Genomic DNA, 10,526 nt, shown 5'->3' with positions numbered 1-10,526 from the left:
AATTGAGAAAAAGGTATTCAAAACTTACTATGGTAAAGAAAAAGATGACAACATAAAACACGATTGCTACTAGATATCCAGTTGTTGGGCTGGAATTGCACTGGGCCTAGTGTAGTCCAATTCTAATGACTAGAATGCACCTAATCGATTCAACATTTAAATGGAAGATAACATCCGAAGTAGGAGCTCCTTCCTATTTGGCTAAAGGGGAGGGAGGGAGGTCCTTTAATTTAACAGGAAGGAGCTGTTTTATGTATATAAAGTCGTTCCTTCATTTGTTTTTTTATTAAAATATTTTTTTAGTTTTTGTTTAAGGAGTTATTGATAGATTTTTTTAACAGTGTGATCCATAAAGAAGTCTTTTATTGAGTGATTTTTTTTATAGTAGAAAAATATGTAAGATTTTTTATTTTTAATATAGTACTGATGTGGCATTGATGAAACGTATAGTGGTTTTTTTTTTGTTTGTTATTCCAAAAAAATTGAACGTGCTTTTTGACTTTTGCCCCTAATTTTTTTATAAAAAATTCTTTCAACTAGGTATAAGAGGCAGATTGACAATACAATAAAATTACGGTGGTAAAACGCAAATTTCCCTACAGAAAATAATCTTTTTGTTTTTCTTTTTTGAGAAATTCTCTGGTGATCGGGGCAGGGTTTCATCGTATCGTGCGCATCGCTCCCCACCCCCGTCGTCTCCTTCCTTCTACCTTCCGCGTTCGGTCTCTTCCTCTTTCTTTCTTTCTTTCCGTTGATTCAGACGGATCTCTGCCGCTCGATCCCTCCCGTTCTCAGGAGCGGAAGGCCTTCTCGGTCCCAACTGTATGTAAAGGTAGATCTATCGCATGCCATTTTCCAAATCATAATTTTGTCATATTCTCGATCTCTTTGAAGGTCCAATATCTGATCGAAATCTGGCGATGGAAGGGAACAAAGATGAGGCTCTCAAGTGCCTCCGGATCGGGAAGGATGCCTTGGAGGCAGGAGATCGAGCTCGTGCCCTCAAATTCCTTTCCAAAGCTCGCCGCCTTGACCCCACGCTGCCAATTGAGGGACTTCTGTCGGCCGCCGAAGCACCCGATGGTGGCAAGTCTGGAGGTCCCGATGATTCTGCTGCATCGTCGAACGCCGCCCCCCAGCCTGACGGACCCTCCGGTGGCGCTTCATTTCGTGCTCGTGCGACGGCTGCTTCCTCTAAAGCTAACTCCGATGGGTCTGGTTCGTCCCGAGAGTACACAGAGGAGCAAATTACGATTATCCGGCAGGTCAAAAAGAAAAAGGATTACTATCAGATACTGGGGCTTGAAAGGGGTTGCACGGTGGAAGACGTTAAGAAAGCCTACCGGAAGCTGTCGCTGAAGGTCCATCCCGACAAAAATCAGGCGCCTGGTGCGGAAGAAGCCTTCAAGGCAGTCTCTAGGGCCTTCCAGTGCCTTAGCAACGAAGAGAGTAGGAAAAGGTATGATATGTCTGGTTCAGATGAGCCTGCATTAGCACGGCCTGCTGCACAGCGTAGGAGTCATGGGTTTAATGGTTTCTACGAAGATGACTTCGATGCTGATGAGATCTTTAGGAATTTCTTCTACGGGGGAGGGCCTCCGGTTGCCACTCCTTTTGGCACTTTCCAATTTAGGACTGGTGGTATGGGTAGGCCTAGCGCTCATGAGGTGCACGGTTCTATAAATCCTAACCTTCGGATGTTAGTACAAATTTTGCCTATCCTTCTTTTACTCCTGCTGAACTTTCTTCCATCAAATGAGCCCATTTACACACTTAACCGAAGTTATCCTTATGAGCATAAGCTCGAGACATCTAAGGGGGTGAAGTACTTTGTCAAATCTGTGAATTTTGAAGAAGAATATCCTTACCAGAGTCAAAAACGTACCGTTTTGGAACAACAGGTAGAGAGAGACTATGTGGGGGTTATTTCACAGAACTGCCGTGTTGAATTACAGAGACGGCAATGGGGCCTGTCCTACCAGACTCCACATTGCGACATGCTTCAGAAGTTTCAGACGACAGCTTGATGCCATTAACTCAAGGTTGTTGCACTATTAGCTTTGCAATTTTTGCAACAATAGTTCATTTAACTTTGCAACATTAGATTTTGCATTTGTTAGATTATCTACTCTAATTTCTTGAGTAATATATATTTTTTTCTTTTTGTTGGTCAGTCTAATTTTAGGTATCTACATATGTGAATCCTAGTTAGAGAGTAAGGAAACAACACACAAAAAGTTAATATAGTAGAGATACAAATGCTAAGTTGAATGTTGAAGATAATACTGTGATATGAGACCACATATATATGTTTATAGGATATTAGATTAATAAGGTTATTGGTCTTAGGGTTTAATCTCACATTGATACTTTAGGTTTATGTCTTATTTAATATATTCCTAATCTAGTCTTAACCAATAACCATGCAGTATTCTCTTTTCCCAAATTTTACTTGGTATTGTTGTCTCCTTTATAGGATTAGGTTTTGAAAGAGTTATTTGAGCCTCTCTCTCCTCCCTTTCTGTCATTTGCGTGCCATACTTTGTTTCTTTCTCTCCTCCATTGTAATTGAAGTAAGCCGCCTTTCATCCAAGAGGCATACCACTATACGTTAGCACCAGCTATGCAACCAGCTTCTCCTTGCTTTCTCTGAAATCTGCTCCACAACCTGGCCATCATCAATGCCTCCATCTCCCCTCATCAACTAGTTTGGATGAATTTGAACTAGTAATCTTAGAATAATTACACTTCTAGAAAACTGGCAATTTTGGTTTGAATTTGGCAGCTATTAGGTTGTGATTACTTTTTAATATCTCTTAGGTTTTGTGTGATACTAGATCAATTTTCCTTAGGCTTTGTACTGATATTGTCATCTTGGTTTCTTGGAGAGACTGCTCTATGCATGCTGTTTTGGGTGATTCATTTTATGAGAAGGCTGCCTATCTCTAGAAAACTGGCAACCGTGGTTAAAATTTAGCATATTGCTACTATATTGTGGTTAATTATACATTTCTTGGTTTTGTGTGATATTAAATCAAGTTGCCTTGGCCTTTGTGTTGATAATGCCATCATGGTTTAGTGGTGAGACTGCTGATTAACTGTGCGTGTTGGTTTTGATGTCTGAAGGTTTCATGAGATTACCGTTGATTGATTGCATGTGGATTTGTGTTTATGAACTTTAACCATCATTCTTATTTGATATTTTATATTTTGTCAAATTATGTGTTCATTATTTATTTTTTTGTCAATGTGTGTGTGTGTATATATATGATCCATGTTTAAGTGTTTATTGGTTTGAAAGGGGTTGATATTTGAGCTACATGGCATATTTGGTGTCCTGTTAAGTTGCTGATTAAGTTAAACATGCCATCTAAAAAATTCTGCTTTCTAACACAAGTTACCTTGTCCAAATTGAGTCATAACCAAAAACTAGTTATTTATTAATACATGTCGACTGTTGACCTGATAGATGTATCCTTTGGCAGAATATTCGTCACATCTTTTTTTTCATCACTCACAAAATCACTGAATTCTTTGTTCACATTTTTTATTCCACCGTTTCAGCTTTTGCTTCAGATCAATACCAAATAAGGAAGGCATTTGTCCTATATTTTGTTACATAATTCATCATGTATTGTGTTATTAATGGTGGATTCAGTAGGGCATAAGAAGCACAGCTCTCCATATTTTTTTCCATTTCCTTGCACATATTGGACATAATCGTTGTACTTCCTAGATCTACAGCTGATTTTTGAAGCATGGTTGTCAAAGTCAATATGAATCAAACATGGTCAAAGAACCTCCGCCTCTAGGGAGAACAGTTATTTACTTGGTACCTACCTTCGAAGAGGAAGAGAGCAATTCTAGGGGAAAAAAATCAAAATGACCAAATTACCATCAAGCGAGATTACAAAAGCCCACAACTAGATCTTGAAGGTCATTTTGATTCCCCATGCTCTCTATGCATGGTACTTCCCCATGCTCTCTATGAAGCTGGAAAGAGTGAGGTGTTCACTAGATGAAGCTTCCCTAGGGCCTATGTTGCTTTTGTGCCCACCTTAGAACTGCCCTTGAGGTCACAAAAGGAAAGGGCCACGGCAAAGATTTACATCGAACAATATAGTAATGTGGGTGACCTCAGAGTCAGAGAGGGGGAAGAAGGCAGTGTAATGAAGGTTGGAGAGGGAGAGGCTAGGAATGACGATGGCGGTGAGAGGGTGAGCTGAGTGTAGAAAATACTATGTTAACAAGAGGGTACTTTTGGTCTTTTCACTTGTTCACTCTAAATTTCAGACAGAAACATTTCGGTATGTCTTTTAATCCATGTATTTTGCCCTACTTCGTCCCCGCTTTTGTCAATTGGACTCAACGAATGGTGTGCTGAAGTGCCTCCATGACGTGGAAGTGAACCAACCATACATCTCTGTCATGCTTGCTATATAACCTACAAAATTTAACATTTTTTTACACTTTTCACTATTGTATGGTATCTTGCTTTATTATTTGTCTGCAATTGTTGTCGCAAGATTATGCTTCCATGGAATGTGGTAATAGTTCATCTTGGAAATTATTTAAGTTTTTTTCTGTCAAATTTTGTAATTTTTCCAGACTTTGACAATGACATGATCTTAGTATCTGTCTTGTAGATTTCCCATTTAATAGGTTCATCACCTTTTAACCATTTATATCAACATCTTAGCATATATTCCATCTCTCATGTCAGTTGTCAGGGCCAAAACATTTAAGACGAGAATAAGATGGGTGTTTGTGTTGTACTAGAACAGAGGGATTAAATAGTGTCTTCATTTTCAAGCAATTAGATCTTGTCAAAAGAGATGGTAAAATGAGAAAATTAGTTATGATGCTATCAACATAATCAAAGACATTATATTACTTTAACAGTAACAATCTGGATACATGGTGCCAATCTAAGACGTTAAAGATTACTTGATAGAATTAAAAGATACATGCACATGTGACATTATTTCTAAATGTATATACTTGTGCTAATCTCAATGACCTTAAGATCCATATAACCATTTCCCTTAGAAAAATGGGATTCTTGTACATCTTTCCACCATAAATCAATACCTAGGGAATTGCAATTTTGTTTTCTTCCTTCAGTGCAAACTTGAATTTGCTCTTAAGTGTATGCATTAATTTTTTATAAAATGTTAATGGTGAATTCAAGAATAAGCCATATAATGTGCATAAGCATGGGCCTTTAGTTTCAATAAAATAAATGTTTACCTGTAATGATAATTTTGACTGACATTATTGTTTAAGTTTTCTATTTTATTTCAAGCTAAGAGAAATTTGCTAATGCTCCTTCCTGTTTTATCTCTAAAGGGGCTCACTTGGTCATTCGACCAACTTTTGTTGTCTTTTATATGCTAGTCATGGATTGTTTCTATTTTTAAAATTCCGTGTGGCCTACTCCAGTCTAAACCAAATTATTGGGTTTGAAGAATTTTTGTTTATCCACGCAGCTATGAACTACCATGGACATCATTTAGCAATTAACAACAGTGTTGTGATCTAATGTTACATTTTTTTTTTCTGTTTCATCGTCTCATTTCAATATAAAAAATACTCCTAGTTCATGATCCAAATGCATGCCACTTCATGTGCAAATTTTAAGAACTTGGTGTTTATGTTTACCACACCAGCTTTTTTATTTGTGTTCAGTATGACTTTGTTGAGTTCTTTTTTCCCCAGCATAAAACCCGTATGGCATCCAAAATTTCAATAAAAATTTGTACTATCTTACTCCTGTCTGATGTGGTATTGTCAATTTTTTTGTTCACTTACTCATTTTTAAAATATTCTTTAAGATTATATCTTTCTGTTTATTAGGCAAAGCCTGACATCTGAATGCTATTTTAAACCATAGTTTTTTAATGTGTGGAAAGGATGTTTTGTTTAATGGTGTTGTTTGGTCGACTCTGCTCAAAAGATGGCGGTCCCTTTTTGTCAGTACCATGGCTGTAAGTTTTACCAATGTCTTGGTTGAATTTTTTGAGTTTAGTGTTTCAATCTAGTCTGTGAAATTTGGGTCAATCTGAAATGCTGGCCATAAACCAATGTGCTCTGCACTCAACTGATCCAATTCCAGATCTGGTTATTATTATTATTATCTTTTTAAATCCAATGTTTCTGGAGTTGAATGTTCAAAATGAGTGTTAGTTCCAGGCATTAGTCAGTTGAATCCACCTGCAGCTGCAAGCATCCTTTTCAAGATACTGCTAGCACTTTCGTTCAGATTACTTGTGCTCGTATTCCATCTTGTTATTGCTTTAATCGTTTGTGATAACCGATTTTTCTCTTGCAGGTTTATGGCGGTTTGATATCAAAGTTCCTAAATTCTTTTGTGGTATATTGAACGGATAAGGGTACTCCTGAGGCTACGACATTTCGATAAGACTCCTATCCCCTTGTTCTGATTTTGAAGCCTGCAGTTTAAATCCGGAGGGAACTGTTGTCGGTTGGGATATCATTTTAATTAGATGTATCTTTAAGACCTACGACTATTGATCTTCAGAGTTTATTGTATAGAAATCTTCAAAGTCAGTATGATGGAATCAACCAATCTGTTTGCTCGACATAATAATGTATTGAGATTTCTTCCAATCCTGAATCTTACTTAAATAAACCTGCTGCATTGTTTTTAAAACCATATCAGGGGCACTTGGGCTTCGTGTGCCAGCCAATTTTCTTAATTTGCCTCTTCTGCAATTGGTGCATTTTTAATTCTATTTGGTAATTTAAATTTCACCCATCTTCTTTTGAGAAAAATATTGCAAGTGATGAAAAATAATATTTTCGTCGTTGAGCAATTTAAATTATTTTTATTTCACAACAGATGAAATTATCAGATCTTCTGTCCAAAATTTTCGTGTCCTTACGTTTCTTCATCGATCAGATGGGTTAGATCGTATTTCAAGGATATAGTGCATATTATAAGGATGTTATGATTATCCGATCAACATGTAAATCCTAGAACAGGGATGTGATTTGCTCTCACATCTCTCTGAAGAGGGGCTATGAGAAAACAATAGACAAAACTCACAAATATTTAAGTTTAAATAAGTATTAGAACTAAGTTTAAATAAGCATTAGAACTGCGGTAATATAATTAACTAAAAGAAAAATGATATAGGGAAGGAATAAATTTTAAAGAAAAATTTAAATATAGACATATAAAATAATGGAGTCTATAAAAAATGAAATGATGGACTATGAATTTATATATCTATCCTTGAAAATTTTTCAACATATCATTGCTCTAACTAAAAACTACAAGTCAATCGTTGACTCGTTAACGAAATTAATTTTCTTCACATTTAAATTCAGCTAATAATATGTACAAAACAGAAATTATCAAGCAGTTTTTCTAACGGTAAAGTGGAGAAAAATCTCCAATTCCATTCTTAATTTTGCATGCAATCCCTCTATCCAAAAAACTTTATTTCCATTCCCTACATATAAAATTTCCTTTGCTTCAACTCTCCTCGTGTAAATATTATGACCTAATTACCCTCAGATTTTTTAGGTATAAAAAGTCCAAGAATGAGTATAATTCTTCTTAAAGTCAGCATTTTATACTAAAATCGAGTATATTTTCTATCAAAATTATCTCTCATATTTTTTAGGTATAAAAAAAATCTAAAAACGAGTATAATTCCTGTTAAATTCAGTATTTTACATTAAAATCAAGTATATTTTCTATTAAATTGAGCATGATTTTTTCCCTGTTTAATATAATTTCTCATAAATTCAGTACCATTTAAACAAAATTTAGTATATTTTCATCCAATTGAGTACCATTTAAAGAAAATTATGTACATTTTCTATCAAAATTAACTCTCATATTTTTTTAAGTACAAATAGTCTAAAAACAAGTATAATTCCTATTAAATTCAGTATTTTAAAGTACAATCGAGTATATTTTCTATTAAATTGAGCATAACTTTTTTCTTAATATAATTCCTCCTAAATTCAACACTATTTATTATTTAAAGAAAATCTAGTATATTTTTCATTCAATTGAGTACCATTTAAAGAAAATCATGTACATTTTCCATCCAATTAAGATGAAAAAAGAATAATACTCAATTTGATAAAAAAATATACTAGATTCTAAATTTAATGTACTGAATTTAAGATGAATTATATTAATTTTTAAATTTTTTATATCTAAAAATATAATGAATAATTGGATAAATATAGTGGAGAGTGACAGTAAAAAAATTTGAAAAGTAAGGACTACCTGTAAAATTATATTTGCCTGCATGCAAATTTTGCCGTTTTCTAACGCTTCCGACAGAGGTTGAACAAAATCATTCCTACCAACAACAGTGCTCGCTTGGCTTCTCCGTCCCGTTAAGCGCGCTCCGTCCCCCTAAATCCACTCCACCGCCTGCTGTACCCTTTTCTATATACCGTCGTTTCCAGAACTTTCTGATGAAGAATTCCAACAGAAGCGGAGCCACAGCCGGAGATCCGGTGGAGAAGGGGGCGCCTCTGAGCCAGAAGGCCGTTAAAGTCGTCGCTAACGTCTGCTTCGGCTCCTTCGTCCTTGCCGTCCTCGTCTTCACCATCGTCGCCATCACCTACCAGCCCCCTGATCCTTGGCTCGATTCGCCTAAAGCCCTCATCGCCAAGTCTCTCGACGCCGTCCTCCCCAACGCCACCTTCCGCACCGACGACTCCGTCATCCGCACTGGCGAGGACCTCGCCGTTGACAACTCCTCCTCCGACATCGCCACCACCCCACCTCCATCCACAGGGATCTCCACCTCCGGATGCGACTCCGATTCCCCTCTCAATTGCTCCGACCCCCGCGCTCTCGACGCGATCCGCCGCTTCAACGCTCGGATCTTTGGCCGGTCCATCGTGTTCCTCAGCTACGACACGCCCGTCACCGGATCCAACCCTGGAGAATGCGACGCCGCCTGGCGATTCCGCAACCGCCACGAGAAGTCTTGGCGGCGCTACAGGGATTATCGCCGTTTCCATCTCGCCTCCGCCGAGAACTGCAGTTACGAGGTCGATTCCGCGGGCAAGTTCCGCTCCGGCGTCAACGCTGCCCCCAAGTCCTCTCCGCGGCGCTGGTCCCCGTCGTCGCGTGCCCCTCCTGCGCAGATCCCTGATGCTGATATCAATGACACGATCCCAGAGCTCGGATCGGATTTCCAGAGAAGAAGATACATCTACTACACTCGTGGCGGGGATTACTGCAAGGGAATGAATCAGTATCTTTGGAGTTTTCTCTGCGCCCTCGGAGAAGCCCAGTATTTGAACCGGACGTTCGTGATGGATCTAAACATCTGCCTGGCTGCCACTTACAATCCCAGTGGCCGTGATGATGAGGGCAAGGATTTCAGGTACTATTTCGATTTCGAGCATCTTAAGGAGTCTATATCGTTGGCGGAGGAGACTAAGTTCTTGAGAGACTGGCGCCGATGGGAGCGTGCTTCCAGCAAGATCACCCTCCGCAAGGTGCCAACATATAAGGTCACTCCGATGCAGCTCAAGGAGGACAGGAGCACCATCATCTGGAGGCAGTTCGATGGGCCAGAGCCTGAAAATTACTGGTACCGCGTGTGCGAGGGCAGGTCAGCTAAATTCATTCAGAGGCCATGGCAAGCCATTTGGAAATCCAAGCGGCTGATGAACATAGTGTCCGAGATTGCAGGGAAGATGGATTGGGACTATGATGCGGTACATGTGGTCCGGGGAGACAAGGTGATGAACAAGGAGCTGTGGCCCAATCTGGATGCAGACACATCTCCAGAAGCATTAGTGAAGAAGTTAACTAAGGTGATCGGGAAACAGAAGAATCTATACATTGCCACTAATGAGCCATTCTACAATTATTTTGATAAACTTAGATCTCACTACAAGGTGCATTTGCTTGACGATTATAAGGAGATGTGGGGCAACACAAGCGAGTGGTACAATGAGACCATGGCGCTACATAATGGGCTCCCGGTGGAGTTTGATGGGTATATGAGGGTGGCAGTGGACACGGAGGTGCTTTATAGAGCAAAGAATCGTGTGGAGACATTCAATAATCTAACCATGGATTGTAAGGATGGTATCAATACATGCTAAGCATTGACATGAAAAAAGAATGGGAGGCTGAGAAGAATGTGGATATGCTTCTTTTTGTCTAGATCCTTGTCCAGGTACTTATTCTATCAATTTTGAATTACAATATTGAGCAATTTTAATCGAATCTATTTTATGCTCATTAAACATTGAATTACAATATCGAGCAGTTTTAATTTGTATGTTTGCTATTTGTTTCTTTTCTACAGTTTTGATTTATAGCAATTTGTTCATTTTCCCTTTCTTTCTCCTATTGTCACAAGACATCTCTTTGTTAGTGTAAAATTTTCAGTTATTGGCTTATTTCTGTGGGTTGGGCTAATATTCGTAAACCCTAGCAAACTCTCAAGATGTTGACACATATTTGGGCATGTTGAAGAAGTAACGTGATGGTACATGCACACAAGATACAT

General features: G+C 38.3%; 2 protein-coding genes across 3 annotated transcripts; both read left to right on the top strand.

Annotated features, from left to right (window-relative positions):
* The first annotated feature begins 641 nt into the window (after positions 1-641).
* LOC121984113 (chaperone protein dnaJ 49-like) lies at positions 642-6,630 on the top strand. Of its 2 annotated transcripts, none has more exons than XM_042536902.1 (3): positions 642-822; positions 895-2,042; positions 6,332-6,630. In XM_042536902.1, exon 2 carries the CDS (start codon positions 921-923, stop codon positions 2,025-2,027), a length of 1,107 nt encoding a protein of 368 aa, XP_042392836.1. In that variant the 5' UTR covers positions 642-822; positions 895-920; the 3' UTR covers positions 2,028-2,042; positions 6,332-6,630. The 2 variants fall into 2 exon arrangements, with proteins under 2 accessions (XP_042392836.1, XP_042392837.1); XM_042536903.1 differs by having other exon boundaries at positions 642-832.
* A 1,688-nt stretch (positions 6,631-8,318) lies between these two features.
* Positions 8,319-10,240, top strand: LOC121984112. Its single transcript, XM_042536901.1, has one exon. It carries the CDS (start codon positions 8,464-8,466, stop codon positions 10,114-10,116), a length of 1,653 nt encoding a protein of 550 aa, XP_042392835.1. The 5' UTR covers positions 8,319-8,463; the 3' UTR covers positions 10,117-10,240.
* Positions 10,241-10,526: the final 286 nt, after the last annotated feature.

The sequence above is a fragment of the Zingiber officinale genome, chromosome 5B (assembly GCF_018446385.1).
Source record: "Zingiber officinale cultivar Zhangliang chromosome 5B, Zo_v1.1, whole genome shotgun sequence".
NCBI lineage: Eukaryota > Viridiplantae > Streptophyta > Magnoliopsida > Zingiberales > Zingiberaceae > Zingiber > Zingiber officinale.
This window is presented reverse-complemented; position numbering and strand designations above follow the sequence as displayed.